This window comes from Ochotona curzoniae, unplaced genomic scaffold (genome assembly GCF_017591425.1).
Source record: "Ochotona curzoniae isolate NIBS_2020 unplaced genomic scaffold, NIBS_Ocur_1.0 contig_2688, whole genome shotgun sequence".
Classification (NCBI taxonomy): domain Eukaryota; kingdom Metazoa; phylum Chordata; class Mammalia; order Lagomorpha; family Ochotonidae; genus Ochotona; species Ochotona curzoniae.
The window spans coordinates 15241982-15261042 of record NW_024465553.1 but is presented as its reverse complement, the minus strand read 5'-3'; the positions used below and the strand labels follow the sequence as shown (position 1 = coordinate 15261042).

The 19061-nt window shown below is 45.9% G+C and overlaps 3 protein-coding genes across 5 annotated transcripts in view; 1 reads left to right on the top strand and 2 right to left on the bottom strand.

The window, feature by feature from the left end:
* Window positions 1–10147, bottom strand: part of ALKBH1 (alkB homolog 1, histone H2A dioxygenase) — an 18798-nt gene extending 8651 nt beyond the window's left edge. The window contains exons 1-3 of the mRNA XM_040975230.1: window positions 9906–10147; window positions 8635–8743; window positions 4806–4968 (exon numbers count right to left, since the gene is read on the bottom strand). Of these exons, the coding sequence (XP_040831164.1) occupies window positions 4806–4968; window positions 8635–8743; window positions 9906–10088 (455 nt within the window). The 5' untranslated portion in view covers window positions 10089–10147. The remainder of the gene's footprint in view (window positions 1–4805; window positions 4969–8634; window positions 8744–9905) is intronic.
* LOC121152936 (SRA stem-loop interacting RNA binding protein) lies at window positions 10143–16161 on the top strand. Of its 2 annotated transcripts, none has more exons than XM_040975233.1 (4): window positions 10143–10272; window positions 12905–12963; window positions 15287–15394; window positions 16047–16161. In XM_040975233.1, the coding sequence occupies exons 1-4, from the start codon at window positions 10176–10178 to the stop codon at window positions 16116–16118; spliced, it is 336 nt and encodes a 111-aa protein (XP_040831167.1). In that variant the 5' UTR covers window positions 10143–10175; the 3' UTR covers window positions 16119–16161. The 2 variants fall into 2 exon arrangements, with proteins under 2 accessions (XP_040831167.1, XP_040831168.1); XM_040975234.1 differs by having other exon boundaries at window positions 10149–10272; window positions 15287–15388.
* The window catches only part of SNW1 (SNW domain containing 1), a 25034-nt gene continuing 22134 nt past the window's right edge, over window positions 16162–19061 (bottom strand). The window contains exons 11-14 of one of the 2 annotated variants that reach the window (XM_040975228.1): window positions 18894–18990; window positions 17397–17514; window positions 16913–17076; window positions 16162–16828 (exon numbers count right to left, since the gene is read on the bottom strand). In XM_040975228.1, coding sequence (XP_040831162.1) covers window positions 16630–16828; window positions 16913–17076; window positions 17397–17514; window positions 18894–18990 — 578 coding nt within the window. In that variant the 3' untranslated portion in view covers window positions 16162–16629. The remainder of the gene's footprint in view (window positions 16829–16912; window positions 17077–17396; window positions 17515–18893; window positions 18991–19061) is intronic. The other variant, XM_040975229.1, reaches the window with a different exon arrangement.

Sequence of the window (19061 nt, the reverse complement as noted above, 5' to 3'; positions counted from 1 at the left end):
GAAAGTCAGATATACAGAGAGGAGGAAAGACAGAGGAAGATCTTCTGTCCGATGATTCACTCCCAAGTGAGCGCAACGGCCGATGCTATGCCGATCCGAAGCCAGGATCGAGGGACTTCTTCCAAGTCTCCCACACGGGTGCAGGGTCCCAAAGCTTTGGGCCGTCCTCGACTGCTTTCTCAGGCCACAAGCAGGGAGCTGGATGGGAAGTGGAGCTGCCGGGATTAGAACTGGCGGCCATATGGGATCCCGGGGTGTTCAAAGCGAGGACTTTTAGCGGCTAGGCCACATTGCCGGGCCCCACCTCATTCACCTTTTTGCCCAGTGGTTCCAAACACTAATGTGCCACAGAATCAACTAGAAGGTTTGTTAAAATTTAGATGATTGGGCCCGGCATGCTGAGTCAATCAGCTAATCCTCTGCCTTCAAACACTGGATCCCATATGGGCACTGGTTCATGTCCCGGCTGCTCCATTTCCCATCCAGCTCTCTGCTTGTGACTTGGGAAAGTAGTACAGGATGGCCCAAAACCTTGGGACCCTGCACCCATATGGAAGACCTAGAAGAAGCCCCTGGCTCTGGCCTGGCTCAGATTTATTTTGAGAATTTGGGGAATGAACCAATGGTGGAAGATTTCTTTCCAATAAAAAAATAATTTCAATTTTCAAAAAAGATTCATTGATTTTTATTTAAATGCATAATTACTGAGAGGAGAGACATCTGGTGGTTCACTGTCCAAATGGACACAACCACCAGAGCTGAGCTGATCCGAAACCAGGAGCCAGGAGTTCATTCCGGATCTCCCAAGGCTTTGGGCCACCCTCTACTGCTTTCCCAGACTACATGCGGAGGGTTTGACCGGAAGCAGAGTACCTGAGACACGAATCTGAGCCCATATGGGGTGATGTGCCACAGGTGGAGGAACAGGCTGTGGAGCTGCAGCATTAGCCCCTAAAATAACCTTCTTTTTAAAGCAAGGGAAATATAGGACTACTTTGATTCTTCTTACGTAACAATCTTGGAACAAAGACAGCATGGAAGTAAGCCAGAGGTTGTCTAAGGAAGGTCTTCCTAGGTAGAAGGGATGGCCTGGACAACTTCAGCATGCTGTGTTTAAGGACTAGCACTGGCCAGCTTGGCTAGAGAAGGACCAAATGAAAGAGCTCAAAAAAAAACCAAGTCAGAGGTGGCTGTTAGAGCACCTTGGGCTTGTGGGCTATGGTGAGGACCTGAGATGTTGTAGATGTGACGCTGTTATGTTGGCCCTTGTCCCTGGTTCCTGGCACAGAGCTTCTAAACCCTTGGCAGGACATGAATGATACGGTGTCACTATGCAAATCCTTGGACCACACCTGGGTTTATGCTGAAGACATAGATGTGGGGTGGGTCAGACTAACTGTGGGGGCTGCTGTGGTAGTGTAGCTAGCTAATCCTCCACCTGTGAGTGGCAGCATCCCATATGGGCACTGGTTCAAGTCCTGGCTGGTCCACTTCCCATCCAGCTCCCTGTGGTTGGCTCAAATCCCTGGGCCTCTGCACTCACTGCAGACATCAAGCAAGCTCACTATTCTCTGTAAATCTGCCTTTCAAAAACAAACACTTAAAAAAAAAAAAAAAAGGACTGTGTGATTATAATGTTAAGGTTTTACATCCAGTGATACCAGCTGGACCTCTAGGATGGATAGGAGAATGAATTCAACCAAGTGTTCAAGAATTCAATTATTCATGTCTAATTAGTGAAGTCCCAACAAAAATTCTGGACCTAAGGTTTGTGTAAAAAACCTTACTGACTGGTGAACACAGCAATGTGCTTAGGACACGTCCTCATTCCATGGGAGTGAGGGCTTGGAAGCTTCCAGCACTCACCATACGTGTCTACACACGATCTATTTTATCTGTAAAATAGCTGAACTTGCAGTGCTTTCCCGAGTTCCTGAAATTTATAACCAGTTTGTCATGTGTGGGTAGTCTGCAGACTGTAGCCTTAACCTGTGGAGCCTGTGCCATCTCAGGGTATTTTAAATCATAACTGAATTCAGATGGGAAGCTCTCAGGACAATGCTATTGCCGTATTCTAGGCAGAGAGTAGACCAGAGGGAGGTGAAAAGAGGCTCAGGAAGACTTGGAGAGCATGGAATATTTTTAATAAGAAATGATGGCAGCTGAAAACCAACACAGTTGTGATAGGGATGGTGAGGAATGACTGAGTTTACTCTGACTCCAAAGTCAACTGCTGCATTTGCTAGAAGGCTGCGCTTTTGTTTTTTAAAAGCTGTATACTGATTTTTCTTTGATGCACAGAGAGACGGATAAATTTTAGAACTGCTAGTTCACTCCCTAAGTGCCCACAATAGCCAGGGCTGGGTCAAGCTGAACACAGGGACCCAGAATTCAATGTGGGGCTCCAACATGGCTGACAGGAACCCAAGTACTCGAGCCAACATTTGAAACATACCAGGGTGCAGACTGGCAGGAAGCTGGCTAGCAAACAGAGGCAGCTGCGACTTGCCCCAGGCACTGAGGTGGCATTTGGGTATCCCTGTGCCAAATGCCTGCTCCTAAAGCTTTTATCTGTCTATGCATGCATGTACGTGTACTCACTCACTCATTTATGTAAAAGGCTGAGCAACACAGAGACAGAAAGAGAAGATTAAGCTCCACTGGTTCACTCCCCAAATGTCTGCAGCTGACAGGAGCCTCTTCTCAGTCTCCCAGCATTTGGGACACGGGCTGCTGCTTTCCCAGATCATCTGCAGAGCTAGCGAGCAAGCAGAGCAAGCAGGCTCACAGTATCTGAATGGATGCAGCTTGTGCCAGGGCTTTATACTCAATGGCACAGTGCTAGCTTCTTTTTTAAGAACTTACATTCCACTTAATTTACTTACATATTCAAAAGGCAGGAACAGACAAAGAGACAGAGAAACATTTCACCTCCTGTTCACCCCTGAAAAATGCCTTCAACAGCCATTGCTGGGTCAAACCAAAGCCAGGAAATTCATTCAGGTCTCCCACATGGGTGGCAAGGACCCAAGTACTGGGGCCATCACTCACTGCTTTCCCTGGGGCATTAGCAAAAATGTGAATGGAAAGGAACAGCAGGGTCCTGAGCCAGCACCCCAATACAGAATACGTCAATGTCACAGGTGGCAGTTTAACGTGCCACACCACAGTGGCCCCAATTTTAGGTTTAGAATGGCTGTATTCTACTGTCAAGATACGCCAGCTTTGGTTTCTATGATGCCCTGCTGTCAGACTCTGAGGCCGCATCCCACTGTTTGTTATAAACAAAACACAGGCGTAATGTGCCCGCACACTTTGATCAGTTCTGTTTTTGTCTCTAAATTCATGAACCTCTTCATTTCCCTCCGAAAATTTCTTCTTCCCTAACTGTAGAATTTTGCAATCTTAAGATTCAGAGGCTCTGCAGAGGTCCCCTAGCTCAGACGTTCTCCACGTAGGAAGACATCATGGCAGCTAATCAGAATTCCCACGGGAACCTTTATAAACAACAGACCGTGGCAGAGTTGGGAGAGCTGCCTTGTACCGACTACATGACAGACGGGCTATGATTCAATCACACTGTATGATTTATCTGTTCTAATCCCTCCATTTCCCACAGGAGGAAACGGCAGTACACATCACAGTGACAGAATGAGAACCAGGGACCCGATCGATTTTCAATGCCGCCAGCACAATGTCTGAGTATACCAATTTCATCCAGCTCTTGACAACACAAGGTATGACCATCACGTTTTTTATTTCTGCTAATTTATTAGATAAAAAATGTATCCCACCATTGTTTACAGGATGATTTATTACAAAGATTCATCTGAGCTATCGCAAAGGCAGCCAGGATTTCTGCAGAGTCATATGTCAGAAGGAAAAAAATCAATTACTTGAAAACACAGGCTAGTTTATAACAATAAGCTCTAAATCTCAGTCGACCATTTTGTCCTCAGACCTAAAAAGATAATCACCGAAAGCTTAAGAACAGGCTTTCTTCACTGTTCCTACCTTTACCAAACTTATTATAAAAACCAAGAAAACTTTCCAAAGGAAACCACTGAATTTCACTGAGGAAGCTCTTCTACCTCGCACTGCTGCTGGCCCCATTCTGTTTCTAATCCCAGTCCCAACTTTCAAGATGCCAGTTGCCGCAGTCTCCCTCAACCTAGTCAGGTAAACGATCATTCCACTTTATGTTACAAACCATTTGTGCACCAGTCAAGCTGCATCTAATATTTGTTTATGTCAACGTCCTCAATGAAGCCAGAATCCCTCCTCTGTTGATTCACAATGTCTCTCTGGAGCCATGACAGATCTGAGTGCTACTGTAGTAATTTCTGTAGACTCTGAATTTCTGCCATGAATTACGTACTACAGGGCACAGAAGAGTCACGGTTCTGTATTTTCCCCCCAATGCCTGACAGCATGCCTGGCACACAACTGACCCTCAGTATTTGTGGAATAAAGTAATGAATGCTGAGATAACAGGAAACACGGATAGTAATTTTATGGGAGCACCTGACATCACAAAACTAGCAGCGATCACTTCCTCTGAGTAGACGAGCTCTCAATGCTACTCTTGCTCTCAATGCTCCCCGAAGTCTTTAAAGCAAATCATCTAGAGGAGAAAAAGGGACTGAAACTGATCAAGAAAAGATAAATGGATCTTCACTTAATATCAGTGTCAAAGCACCTCACGAAATGCTTGTGTGGAAAGAATATTATTGTGCTAAATTGTGTGGGAATGTTCCAGGGTCCCTGGGCTCAGTGCTAACAGCTGACGCTGACTGCTCACTTACCTCAGAGATGCTTTGCTCTGTTCCCACACATCTTGGGTCTCTTCTTCAGTCATGTGTTTGTCCAGGTTGCACACATTAGGTTTCTGGGAATACAGTTTAAGGCACTGCTTCACCCAGTGCCACTGGTAACCTGGGAGGAAGGGGTTGGGGATAAAAATAAATCCTGCACAAAAGACAGGTGGGGAAAAAGGAGATGGGAGATTCATCAGTCCTTCAGATCATTTCTGACATCCTACACTCGTGACTCTGCTGTAACTCCTGTATCCTTTTAGTCATGTTTCAACGGCATGAAAACTTAAGTTTTGGTGAACATTGGACATTTACAACCATACAAATAAATCTAGCTGTCTCGGTTATTTTCAAAAGAAATATTCTACAAGGCTGTCAACTGTTATCTCAAAGAAAACTTCAGAAGTCAAAGTGGGAAAAGGGCACTCTGTAATTTTCAGCAGGCATTGCCATTTAGAGTCACCCAGCCTTCTCGACTTCCCTATTTCACTTAGTGCAGGCAGAGCAGGCTGCACCCTCATACTGACATGAACTAAAGCACACATCTGAAAGTCATCGTCTAATGAATACAATGTTACCTGCTAACCTATCCTGTCTCTCAGCTCCAAGTCTATTCTTCTATATTTGGCTTAATGTGGGGCTGGGACCTGGGCAACTACAATTCTTCCTTGCTAACTGGCACTCTGCTAACCTGTGCTCACAGGGGCACTAATGGAAGACTGGAGGGCAGAAGACAGTTCCGATGTATCTTTTTCATCCGGGAGAATTGGATTCATTACACTGCCTGTTTCGAAGTGTAGGTCATGGCTCTTCCATGGTCTCTCCACCAAGCATATAAATTTAATCATCCCAAGGTTTTCTGCCTCTCCAATCAGCGGTAGGGTCACAGCTGCTTCTTCTTCCCCTAAGTCTGAAGGTCGGGCATGAGAACCCCTGTGGTAACTGGGAACCACTGGAAGCTGGCGGCTTCCTGCCTGACACAGCCAGGCTGGTGCCCAGTCAGATAAACAGCAAGGCTGTTTCGGGAAGACAGAGGATGGATGAATAAGAGTCTGAGCAACCAGAAAGGCTCAATAAAACGACACCAAAGGCAAGCATCATATAGTATCTAATGTCCAGCTTGCAATGGAATTCTGAAAACAGACTGATTACGCCCTAAGGACTTCTAGAATGCGGGCAACAATTCAAAGGTCCTCAATTCCCAGTTGGACTCTAGATGTGGCCTAGCCCAGAGGTCAGCAAACTTTGGTCACACTGAAGAGCAGATGTAAGCTCTAATGGCTCTCCGGCTCTTCAGCACTGTCATTGTGTCAGCAGAGCCGCTCAAGATGTTAGGAAACAAATGGACATGATGTTTCCATGCAATTACATTTCTAAAAGCAGGGGTTTGAGAGTATGTGGCGGCTTGGCCCCCGGCCGAAGCTGATCAACCCCAGTTTAGACTATTAACAGCACCAGCACATAATATGGAAAAGTCCCCAGGGAGTCAGCCACTTCAGAAAGCTGACAGAAAGGGCTGATGGCACAATAAAAATCAACTTTGGTCCTACTGCATTACTCTCCCTCTCTGCTCTCTGGCATATAAACACAGAATAATGATGCTGCTTAACAACAGCAATGAACTAAGTCCGTCCTTAAGCCATAAGTTACAGTAGCTGTGTAAAAGGACTGGATGGATGCCAAGTACCAGCCGCTGTGCTACCAACCTCACACTAGCTCATTCGTGTTCAATAATCCAGGTGTGCAGATGCAAGGACAGGAGTTCAGAGAAACCATGACTTCACTAACGCATCCTCTGCCGGCCCATCTTACAGCATGCATTTGGGAGACGACGACAAAGGTAAAGTTTGTGGCCACAGAACAACAAAACCAACAAGCCACAAAGGGAGTACATTCAGAGCTCTGCATTGTAAGCTCCAGGCTCTAACCAACCGTCTCTGAACAAGATTACTAGCGGTTCACCATCAGAATTTTAAAGACGGGCCCCGCCCTTGTACAACAGTGGGTTAAGCTGCTACCTTCCACGTCTGCATTCCACACAGGAGTGGGCTGCGTCACGTCAGACCCAGCTTCCTGTTAGTGCACCTGGGAAAGATGTGGAAGATAGCATCCACAACGTTCCTGGGCCTCTGCGTCTACATGGGAGAGCTGGATGAAGCTCCTGGCTTCGGTCTGGCCCAGCCCTGGATGCTGCAGCCACTTGGGAAGTGAACCAGTGGATGGAAGACTTCTCTCTCTGTAAAATTTAGCCTTTCAAGTAAATAAAATTTCAGAGATTTTAAACCAGTGTGGTTCAACAGAAAGAGACTTACACTGACACAGCAGACAAACATAGAAAACAACCTGCAGATTCCTCTACCGCATAAGCCTTACTAAAATCCCAACTCCACGTCTAGACTTGTGTAGGTGAAGCAAAGTGTAGGTGGCTTACAGCCACTCACCGAGGGCAGCCTAGATGCTGAAGTTGACCAATCCTGGTTTACTATTTCATTATTATCAGTGCATGTGCTCCAACTTTATCTGTTGGCACCAACAAATTTCACACAGCTCAAGTTATTACTCCTTAAGAGACAACAGAGGGCAGAATGATGGACTTATGACTGCTTATGAAGGACTATACTATTGTAATAATATGGGGGAATAAGCTAGGGGAGGGGATGTGCGGAGAGGGTAAGGGAAATCCCAGAGCCTATGGAATTGTACCACAAAATTAAAATTGAAGGGGGGAAAAAAAAGAAAAAAGAGAAAATACAAGGCCTGGTGCAGTAGCCTAGTGACTAAAATCCTCATTTTGCACATGCCAGGATCCCATGAGTGCAGGTTTGTACTCTTCCTGCTCTGCTTCCCATCCAGCTCCTTGCTTGTGGCCTGGGAAAGCAGTTGAGGACGTTGTATGTAATGCAAGCATTTAGCCACTGAGCTATCACATTGGGTCCAAATAAGTAAAATGTCTTAAAAAAATTGGGCCCAGCGGCGTGGCCTAGAGCCTAAAGTCCTCACCTTGACTGCGCCAGGATCCCATATGGGCAACAGTGCTAATCCCAGCAGCTCCACTTCCCATCCAGCTCCCTGCTTGTGGCCTGGGAAAGCAGTTGAGGAAAGCCCAAAGCCTTGGGACCATGCACCCACATGGGAGACCCGGAAGAGGCTCCTGGCTTCTGCCTTTGGATCTGCTCAGCTCCAGCTGTTGTGGCTGCTTGGGGAGTGAATCATCGGATACAAGATCTTTCTTCCTCTCTATGCCGGTCCAAAGCCAGGAGCCTCTTCCGGTTCTCCCACGCGGGTGCAGGGTCCCAAAGCTTTGGGCCGTCCTCCACTGCTTTCCCGGGCCACAGGCAGGGAGCTGGAAGGGAAGCGGGGCTGCTGGGATAGAACTGGCGCCCATATAGGATCCCGGGCGTGCAAGGCGAGGACCTTAACCACTGCGCCACCGCGCTGGGCCCCACGGTGATTATCTTTTTAAATGCTGAACCTTGACAACCAGCTCTGAGTTGCCAGGGTATTTGTGGCTGTAACCAGAATGCTAATTACACATTTTTCTATCGCTTAAAGCTGTTGTAGACGGTCAGAGTTGTGGCAGAGAGCCCATACTTGTTGAGCCACTTCTTGCCATGTAAGGCAGCCGCTGCTGACTCTGTTCTATCTTTTGGAAAACTAAATAATTGGACATCTTAGCTAATGCACAATCTAGGATGGATTTGGGAATAGAGCATTTAGGTCAATTCAGTTTTGTCTACTGACTTGCTCACTGCTCCACCCCCCCCCCCCACGTCAGACAGACCCCAGGGGAATGCTGCTTCCCCGTGGTCACCGCACGTACCAGGATAGCCTTCAAGTCCGTATGCGCGCCACTTGCTCACTGGCTGCAGTCCTGCTTTACGCGCATCGTGTTCACTGACTGATGACACACTCAGCTGCGATGGGATCACCTACCCAGGAGGAAACACAAGGTCACAGGGCTTTGCAGGTGCACCCTGGGAGCCTCAACTGTCCAAAGACAACTCCACTGCAGAGTAAACCTCGGAGTCAAGTCTGAAATCCTATGCTCCAATCCCTAGACTTGAGTCATCTGTTGGGGCTTCAGTTTCCGAATCCATATACTAAGAATCACACTGAGACCATTGGTAAGGAGACAGCTGCATGAGGCTACGTGGGAGCCCTGGTCTGATGTCAGCACGGCCCCACGTGGCTGCTGCGGGCATGGGGGCGGGGGACGATGGGCCAGTCTCTGTGCTTTAGAGAGAGAGCTGCTGGTCAGTACCCGAATGCCCACAATATCAGGCTGCGGCAGGCTGATGTAAGAAGCCAGGAATTCCATCCGGGTCTCCCACGTAGGTGTCGGGGACCCAAGTACTGGAGCCCCCAACTGCTGCCTTCCAGGGTGTTCCTTGGCAAGTGGGGTAGGCGGAGGGGGTTGTAGTTGTAGTGCAGCGTAGCCTGTGACACCAGCATCCTATATGAGGGCTGGTTTGAATCCTGGCCGCTCCACCCAAAACCCTCTATGAATGTGCCAGGGAAAGCAGCACGGGATGTTCTGGTGATCTGGGTTCTGCTACCCAAGTGGACACATGGGTATGGGAGTCTAGGCTCCAGGCTTCAGTACCATTGGTGAGTGAACCAAGAGAGGGCAGATCTCTTTAGCTGTCTCTCCCTCTCTAACTGCTTCCCCAGTAAGCGTTATTACAGCACTCTTGGTTTTCCCAAAAGCTAGTAAGGTGGGAGAGAAAGCCTCACACACTTAGTGGACAAGGAGAGCAATTTAAGACATGGTCCTTAGATCCCATAGATTTTCATTTCATATATTACCATTTACTTTCAACTTGAAGAGAAACTTTCTTTCTTTTTTTATTTTTGAAAGAAACTTTCTTTAAAGACTTCTTTGCAAAAGGGTCAATTAAAAGGGTCTTTACACACAGTGGCTTCGCGAAACGCGTTCGATTCCCCCCCCCCCGCCAACCCCGCCCAAGGTTCGGGATTACTCGGAAGGAACACCTTTTACGCAAAGCAGGACGAAAACAGAAACAGAGTTTTAAGGAAAACGACAACTTCTTAACTCCCAGGCTTTTCCGACCGCCGCTCCCGTCTCCCTACCTTGTGGGCACCGGGACCCGAGCCGCGACACGCGTGCGTCGCCGAGAAGTCGATGACCCCTCCCAGGTCCGCGGTCCCGGGCCGAATCTGCCGGTAGAAGCGGAAAAGTTTACGAAAGGCGTCCTCTCCCGGCTCTGTCGCCAGCGTCGCCACAGAGCCCAAGGCCGCCGCCATCTTCCCCATGTCGTTTCTGGGTCGTTCCACCCGGAAGCAGAAGCCGCGGCTCCGGATGCGACCGGTTTTTCCGGGGTTGTCCTCTTCCCTACAAAGATGGCGGCGTCTGCCGTGAAGGGTGCAATGGGGTTGCGAACAAGTATTAGTCGGCCAGTTGCTTTTGTCAGGAAAATTCCTTGGACCGCAGCCTCGAGTGAGTGTCGGATGTGTGGGAAGGTGGAATGCTTTGGGCTAAAGAATCTTTAAAATCCCCCCTGCAGATTTCTGTAACGCGTGGCTGATCGCTCCTGACCTAGAGAATTTTTTTCTTCTAATTGATGTTTTTTTTCCCAGCTTTCTTGAGCTGTGGGGTGGGGCAGACTGGGGAACGCAGGCAACGATCTCCTGAGTTTCGAAGTGATTTGGTAGGGAGGTTTGGTAACTCGAAAGTAGGCAGTGTGCACGTGGATTCGAGATGGCAAGGTCGTACGGCAAATTTCAGTTAAAACATGCAGACCCGAGCGAGATTTTCGGAGGAGAAAGGGGTGTGTGTGTCAGATCTCCCTGGTAAGGAAGCGAACTCCAGGGCGTTTCACGGGGGGCTTGGATGCGGGTGGGCGTCGGCAAGGAGCGGCTGGCCAATTGCAGCGGTCAGAGTGTAGGTGTAGGTCCAGAGATGGAGAAGTTTGAGAGCTTGGCAGGTGGATCACGGGGATCGTGATTGGAACGCGGATTCTTACAGCCCAGCGTGGCGCTGTAACAGCGATAACCTGAGTAGCGGAAGGGAGCCTAGCTTGAATGACATGATGAGGTTTGTAAAACTGCCCTCCAGAATCATGAGGAGGAGTGAACAGTGAACGAGTTTACATGTCAGTGACTGGATTTGCACAGCTACTCAACGTATGTTCTTTTTCTACTCGATATGAAGCCAGGAACCAGGGGCTTCTTCTGGGTCTCCCTCATGGATGTAAGGTCCCACGGCTTTGGGCCATCCTCTATTGTTTATCAGGCCACAAGCAGGGAGCTGGATAGGAAGTGGAGTAGCTGGGACTAGAACCAGTGCCCATATAGGATCCTGGTGTATGCTAGGCGAGGATTTAGCCACGGGGCTATTGTACCTGGCCCGCGTTTACTCATTAATGAATTTGTTTTAAAAAAAAAGTTTTGTTTTTATTGGAACATCTGATATACAGAGAGAAAGAGCTGTCTGATGATTCACTCCCCAAGTGATCATAACAGCTGGAGCTGAGCCAATCTGAAGCCAGGAGCCTCTTCTGGATCTCTCACCCGGGTGCAGGGTCCTAAGGCCCTGGGCTGTCCTCGACTCCTTTCCCAGGCCACAAGCAGGGAGCTTGATGGGAAGCAGTGCTGCCGGGATTAGAACTGGTGCCCATATGGGATGCTGGCACATGCAAGGCGAGGACTTTAGCCACTGGGCTACTGCATCCATTTGAAAGGCAAAGTGATATTGAAAGTCATGGCTGGTTTATTCTCAGTGCCCACAACAGTCAGAGCAAGGCCAAGCTGAAGCCAGGAGCCAGGAATGCCATCTGGGCTTCTTGTGGCTGGCAGGGTCATAAGCGCTTGAGCATCACCTGCTGCCCCTCAGGGTGCACTAACAGGCAGTCAGAGTGGAAGTGGAGGTGCAGGACTTGACACTCGAACGGGACGTGTGCATTCCAGCCATATGCTTAACCAGTTGTGCTACAATGCCTGCCTCAGCGCGGTAGTCACTGTGGTAGAGTTGAGAATATAGGCAGTCCTTGAACAAGTAAGGTTTAGATGAACTAGAGTCCATGAACAGGTGATATAAGAGGCACATTGGTAAAATACAAGTACTAAGTCGGAAGGGAAAGAGATCAGGTAGTCTTTAAGACTCTACATTAAGTCTTTATTGTCTCACAAGGACAGTACATTTGATTGTTTTGCGCTAAGAACCCAGTAAAATCATTATGTATTTGGGTTGGGTCTGGAAGGGTAGTTGGAATTTTCGCAGGGGGACATGAAAGATCCCTGGACAGATGCAGGGATTTGGTTGGCTCTACTTGGGAAGCGGTAGGGACTGTGGCAGAAAAGGCAGGCAGGGGAGCAACACATTCTCAAGCACCAGCGGTTTAACCTAATGCAAACCACAAATTATGAAAGACTAGTAAGTTTGGAATTTATTTTGAATTCCATAATATAACTAGAACACACCGAGGTGTATTTGTCTTCTATGTGATCAGCACATAGAGGTTTTTTTGGGGGGAAAAATTTAGAGAGAACATCTTCCATCTGCTGGTTTACTCCCCAATTGGCTGCAATGGCCAGAGCTGAGCTGATCTGAAGCTAGGAGCCAGGAGCTTCTTCCAGGTTTCCCACATGGGTGCAGTATCCCAAGGCTTTGGGCTGTCCTCCACTGCCTTCCCAGGCCACAAGCAGGGAGCTGGATGGGAAGTGGAGCAGCCAGGATATGGACTCGTGCCCATGCGGGATCCTGGCAGATGCAAGGTGAGGATTTGGTCATTAGGCTGTTGCGCTGGGCCCAGCTCACAGGGGTTCTAGCCACATTGTGCACAGTGCCTGGTGTAGCAACACAGGGTGTGCTGCGGATGCAGACTGCAGCCAACTCAGCAGCGCTTCATCTGTCTGCATTCCCACCCCACCACCAAATCTGCATCATTACTGATTTAATAATCAAAGCTTTAGTTTCAAAACAGTTTCTTTTAAAGCTTAAGACTTTCAGGAATTCTACACAAGCAGCTTGAGTATTCTCGCAGTCCTCCTAGTGTCTAAGTGCAGTTTGGACTATGGAAATTACAGTATGAGTGTAGTAACTTTTCCATGTGGTTTCTCCCTTGGCACAGGTGCGCTGAGAGAACACTTTGCACAGTTTGGCCATATACGAAAGTGCACTGTACCTTTCGTGAGTATCATCTTAAAAAAAAAAGTACTTGTGTTATCTTCTAGTTGATTTTTTTTTAAAGATAAATCAATTTATATGTAATGGAATGAAACAACTTATTGATAAAATTATGGATGTTGCTGTTGGTTAAAAATTTTAAAAAACAACATCAGGGCCCGGCGCAGTGGCGCAGTGGTTAAGGTCCTCGCCTTGCACGCCCGGGATCCCATATGGGCGCCAGTTCTAATCCTGGCAGCCCCGCTTCCCATCCAGCTCCCTGCTTGTGACCTGGGAAAGCAGCAGAGGACGGCCCAAGGCTTTGGGACCCTGCACCCACATGGGAGACCCGGAAGAGGCTCCTGGCTTTGGATCGGCATAGCATCGACCGTTGCGCTCACTTGGGGAGTGAATCATCGGACGGAAGATCTTCCTCTCTGTCTCTCCTCTCTGTATATCTGCCTTTCCAATAAAAATAATAAAATAAATCTTACAAAAAAGAAAAGAAAGAAAAACCCAACATCAGAAGCATTAGTTTTTTCTTGTTGCAAGGATGTTGCTTAATAGTTCCAGTGGCTCTGGACACAGCTTAGCCAGGCCCTCCATGCAGCGTCCCAGATCACTGTAGGCCAGGCGCCACGTGGGACTGCAGTCTCTGTCATCACAGGCTGACCTTGGCATAGACTACCTGCCCAGCTCCCTCAGATTTGCTGAGTGGCAAGATGAGGACGCCGTTTCCTTGTTGGCTTTTAGTTTCGAGCTTGCCCCTGGGGGTTGCTTTTAAAAAATTATTTGAAAGGCAGAGAAGAGAGAGAAAGAGACAGATTTGTCGTCTGCTGGTATACTCCCCAAATGGCCACAATGGCCAGGACTGGGCCTGGCTTGGAACTCTGCCCAGATCAGATTGTCCATATTTGTAACCAGACCAAACACTTGGGTCATCTTCCATTTTCCTAGGACCATTAACAGGGAACTGGATTGGAAGTGGGTATATGTGGCAACCTGACAGTGCTCACAGTGCTACCACAGGGGACCTGGAAACTGGTTTCCATTTTTCAAACATTATCAAAATTGTAACATGACTTTATCTCAACTAGTGTTCACATGAGGGGTAAGAATGCTTTAGAAATCACCTTGTCAAAGGTAAGGGAGATCAGGAAGAGATCATCAGAAATATCCTGCAGTTTGTAAGAATTTTTCTTTGGGGCGGGGGGGGGCAAAGTACAATATAACATTTTTTTTTTTTACTGTTTTAAAGATTTCTTTTATTTTTTAAAAAAATTTTAATTTATTTTTAAATTTTTTATTGTTAATCACATTGTGTTGTGATACAGTTTTGTAGGCACTGGGATTCCCCCTATCCCTCTCACAACCCTACCCCCGTGGTGGATTCCTCCACCTAGCTGCATATTCACAGTTGAAGTTCAATTGGGATTCATTCATTGCATGCATATACCTAGCATAGAGTTCAGCATCTTGTCCAGATAAGTTCAGTGGTTTCTAGGGGAGACCTTCTCTGGTCTGAAAATATAACATTTTTGACAAAACTAATGAGGTCTTCCATAATGAGCAGATGTCCTTATTTATGTCCTTTGTTGGCAGGGTTGCGACAGGGTACATACAGAGACATTACAATGTCTTTTCCACAAGAGATGGATATGAGTTGGATAAACACTTTTTGCATAAGAGAAAATTGTTTAAATTATCAACCAGTCTGGAACTAGGCAGTAAGGGAAAATGCCATCTTCCCTTTTTGTTTTTCTATTAGGAATAAGTGATAATAGTGGCAATATAAAAAAGGTGGTTTCAGAAATGATCTGATGCAACTGGGTTTTGATGTTCAATTTTCTTGTGTCTACAAGTGTAGAAACAAGAGAACGTAGGCATTGAAATTTCCCTTGAGTGGGGCCTGCACCTAGAATGATGAGAGAACTCATTAGTCACACCTCTGCTTGGTAGTGGAGAAGGAGAGGCAATCGTGAGGACAGTAAATGGATGGTAAAGCAAGAATACTGATCTTTATAATTATCTGTAATCTGCCCCATTAGTTACCTCTGGATAAACTTAATGTAAAATGAAAGCACAAAGTTGAAAATGTATTTAATACTTATCCTACTAAGCACCTAGCTTAGCGTGGTTTACCTTGAATGTGCTCAAAACACTTAGATCAGCATATAGTCATCTAATGCAAAGTGCATTTTATAGGAAAATGTTAGTATCTTGTAATTATTGAATACTGAAAGTGCAAAACAAAATGGTCATAGTAAACTTCTATGTCAATATAAAGTTAAAAAATTTTAAGCTAAATGTCTGTAAGCTGGGGGCCATTTGTATTTTGAATTTTTAGGACAAAGAGACTGGCTTTCACAGAGGTATGGGCTGGATTCAGTTTTCTTCACAAGCAGAACTTCAGAATGCATTACAACAGGAAAACCACATTATAGATGGAGTAAAGGTAAACCCGTGTCAATGTGAGCATTCTGTGTGTTGGTAGTATGAGGTGATGGGGATTTTGGACAATTTCTAACTCAAGTGTAGTGGGGGCGGAGTGCCATCCTGAAAGGTCTGGGGAGGGACGCAGGGTAAGTCCCCAACGGTTAGGAAAACAGCAGACACAGCTGTTCACTGTCCAATCAGGCAGTCCTGCAGTCCTGGCTTTTCCCACATATCACACGATACTGGGCGGAACTTACTTGTAAAAGGAGATGGAGATCCTCCTTCTGTTGGCTCTCTCCCCAAATGCCTGCAGTAGCTAGGACTGGGTCAGGCCTCACCCAGCACAAGGATGACTCATCCCACATGTGTATCAGGGACCTCACTATTTGAGCCATCACCTGCTGCTTCTCAAGGAGCACAGTAGGAAGATGGAATTGGGAGAATCAGGATTTGAACTTAGGCTTGTTGCTAGTGGATTTGGGCACCCCAAGTGGCACCTTCATTGCTGTGCCAAATGCCTACCTGATATACAATTTTTAATTGAAGCTAAGGGAGTCTTAAGGAGTAACTGCTTGAGTTCTTAGTGCTGAATTCCTAACAAAACGGAAACTAATTTTTAATGTTTTTGTGGAAAGTGCCTTTTCCTTACAGTGCTTATTTGGTTTTTTCAGCTCCAAGTTCAAGCTCAAAGACCAAAAGTTGTGAAGGGGGATCAAACATCTGATGAAGAGAGAGGTTTTTGAGTTTGAATTACTACCTACTTAATAAAATAAATGTGACCAAGAATTTTGTCTAAATGTTTTTATTTGAAACAGATAGCTGCACTAGACAAGACTTTACTTTCCCTATTCCAAAATGAACTCAACAGGGGCAGAATTCATTCGGCAGGGCAGTTCCAATATGTGAACTCATTGAGGTTGGGGAAACCTTGTTCCTAAGCAGTTGCACTTATACAGATATTAGCCCCAAACTATTGGCATCACACAAAAGGAAATGGGAAGTAGCCTTAATTTTGTGTGTAGGGAAGTATGTTCTGTAAGTGCCGAAAGGTGGGAGACGCAGAAACAGACCCCACTCTTTAAAAAAATCTAATTCAAAGTAGAATTCCAATCCCGCCTCTCGTAGTACAAAGTAGCACAGGGGTCTGGCCCATGGATTTGGTTTTATCCTGACCATTTACAAAGTGTTCCCCATGTGACCTGCATTGTTAGGGCTATGGATAACAGTTCACATTCTCTGAGGAGAGGCAGCCTTCTACTCCTTTCTCCTCTTCTTGCTTTCATATTCGTGCTCCTTGGGGCGGCTGCTATCTGAAGGTCTTTTGGAGCCACCGTGCTGTTTGGCCTCTTCCAAAAACTTGTCCAAACCAAAAGGATCTTCCTCAAATTGAACTGGTCCTTCTCGGCCTCTCTGCCTACGGTCTGAACCAGAAAACTCCTTGTCGGGAACAAATCTGGGGGGAAAAAAGAAAGGAATATGAAGCACTTTGTTTTCAACGGTGTGAACACTGAAGTGGAGTTGTTTTCTGCTTTTGTACCTGTTGGTCTTTATTTTCGATTCTAGGTCATCACCATACATGTCCTTGTCCAGATTCTTACTGGGCCTGTAAATACTCTGGGCCATATCTTTACCGCCTCTCCAGGCCTGATCATAAACGTTGTAAATTTCATCTTCTCCACCTGCAAATCCACTGTCCATACCCTGTGGGAAGAAGATATTAATTAAAATTGTATGCATTATTAAAAACTGAATCTGATTACATTCATATTAAACCAAAACCCTTGCTCATTTTGTAGTAATCTGAACTGCAAATCAAAAAACTGCTACAAAGTGCACTGACTTTTGCTCATATTACCTTTAGGGCTTCATCCAAAGTCCCATTGCTCTTCCACCTATGCTGGTATGTTTTGGGCCGATCCAAATCTAAGACATGTCATTTTTCTGTCCTCTCTCCTCCCCCACCGCCCAATGTAGGTATTCATGACAATACACAAGACAAAATGTTTGTAAAATCTTTGTACCTTGGATTGGTTGAAGAGTCTTTGGTCATATTGAACTTCGTTGGAAGTCCGAGGATTGGGCACACCAAGAGCAATGACCTCACTGATGTCCCGATTTTCATTTCTCTGTAGTTTTGACCTATTTTGAAATATGATGTTATCAAGTGAAAACTTTACAGACAGGTTAAACAAATTCAATTTAAATACAACCAATCTCACAACAGAGGAAACGATACATCATGCTGATGTTTTAGGAACACATATTCTTCAATAATATAACCAGGCTGGTAGTCCTGAGTACAGCAACTACAATGATTAGGGGATACAGGATGTTACAATTAGTACTTCCTCTTGTTAGGTCAAAAGAACTGGAAGAGACTCATTGCCATGAAATTCTTCCATACAAGCAAGCAACCAACTTAGGTCCATGCTGAGATGAAACTGTAGTAGTCTACAGGTGTCACATGGTTTGGGGAGTTTGGAGAAATATATGCAAACTAGATGTATCACAGAAAATTCATTTTCAGTAAACCAGAATCTGCTCATTTGCCTATGATAAATAATTTTATCGAGTAGTATTTCTATGAAAGATCTGTTAGTGAATTGATTACTCACTCAGTATGATTCTTGGCATTTGGATTAATGTAATTCCCTGCTGTTCCAATACTATGCCATCTATATTCCCATGAAGGCATGGTAACTGTCACCGCTTACTTTACTAGACTCACTACTTAAGGTAATTTCTATAGACAATTTATAACTGGTTTTAAGGGCCCAAGAGGGTCATTAATTAAACATTCTCCACTTCATTCCTCTTTGCTCTACATTGTATATTTACTCACACCTCTAAATGCAGATCCTCAGCTCGGCATGATTTCACACACTCAGGGAAATAAAATATTAAATAACTAACAGCAATACTAGCAGCAAACTTTTTAAATGTATTTTGGAAAAATGGACTGCATCAGTTTATAGGATGATCAGAGTATGGAAAACCACACATTTGGGAAGAAAATGGTTTCATAATTACTTTTAATGCTCAGAATTTCACCTCTATGTTATAGCACTTTTCTGAACTTTTTCAAGACTTTTAATTACTATTTATTTGAAAAGCAGAGTTTGAGAGAGAAAAGGAGAGAGGGAGGGAAGAAGATGGAGGATAGACAGGTAGGTCTTCCATGTGCTGGCTCATTCCCCCAGTGGCTGCCAAAATTGCAGTTGAGCAAGGCTGAAGCCAAGAGCCACTCCTTTTGGAGTGAGCGCAGGAGCCCATGCAGCCTGGCTGTGCTCTGTTGCTTTCCTAAGCACATTAGCAGAGAACAAGCTGACCGGCGTTCCAATTCACTACTTTTCTCGTAGACATCATCTGAGTTTTCTTTTCTATAGCCCCACCATGTTCATCCCTAACTCCCTAACTTACTCTACAAGGTAACAGAAAAGATTACTTTTAGGGATAACCAATTTTGCTAAAATAAGGTAGTCAAGTACAAGAAAACCAAGAGAAACTAGTTAACAGACCTCTTGTCGGGAGCTGCTCTGGACAGGTTGCGGTCGTGCTGCCTCTCCTTTCGTCTGTCGTGCCGGATTTCATCCCGCTCACGTGCCTCCCCATCCTCTGAGTGGACACCGTTCAAAATTAGTTTATATTATCCATTAATATTTTGAACAAGAGAATATCTTTTAACA

Coding starts and splice junctions, on each gene's coding strand:
- LOC121152936 (XM_040975233.1), top strand. CDS start 10,176: ATGGCGGCGTCTGCCGTGAAGGGTGCAATGGGGTTGCGAACAAGTATT. Junction 10,273..12,904: donor TCCTTGGACCGCAGCCTCGA/GTGAGTGTCGGA, acceptor CCCTTGGCACAG/GTGCGCTGAGAGAACACTTT. Junction 15,395..16,046: donor ACATTATAGATGGAGTAAAG/GTAAACCCGTGT, acceptor TGGTTTTTTCAG/CTCCAAGTTCAAGCTCAAAG.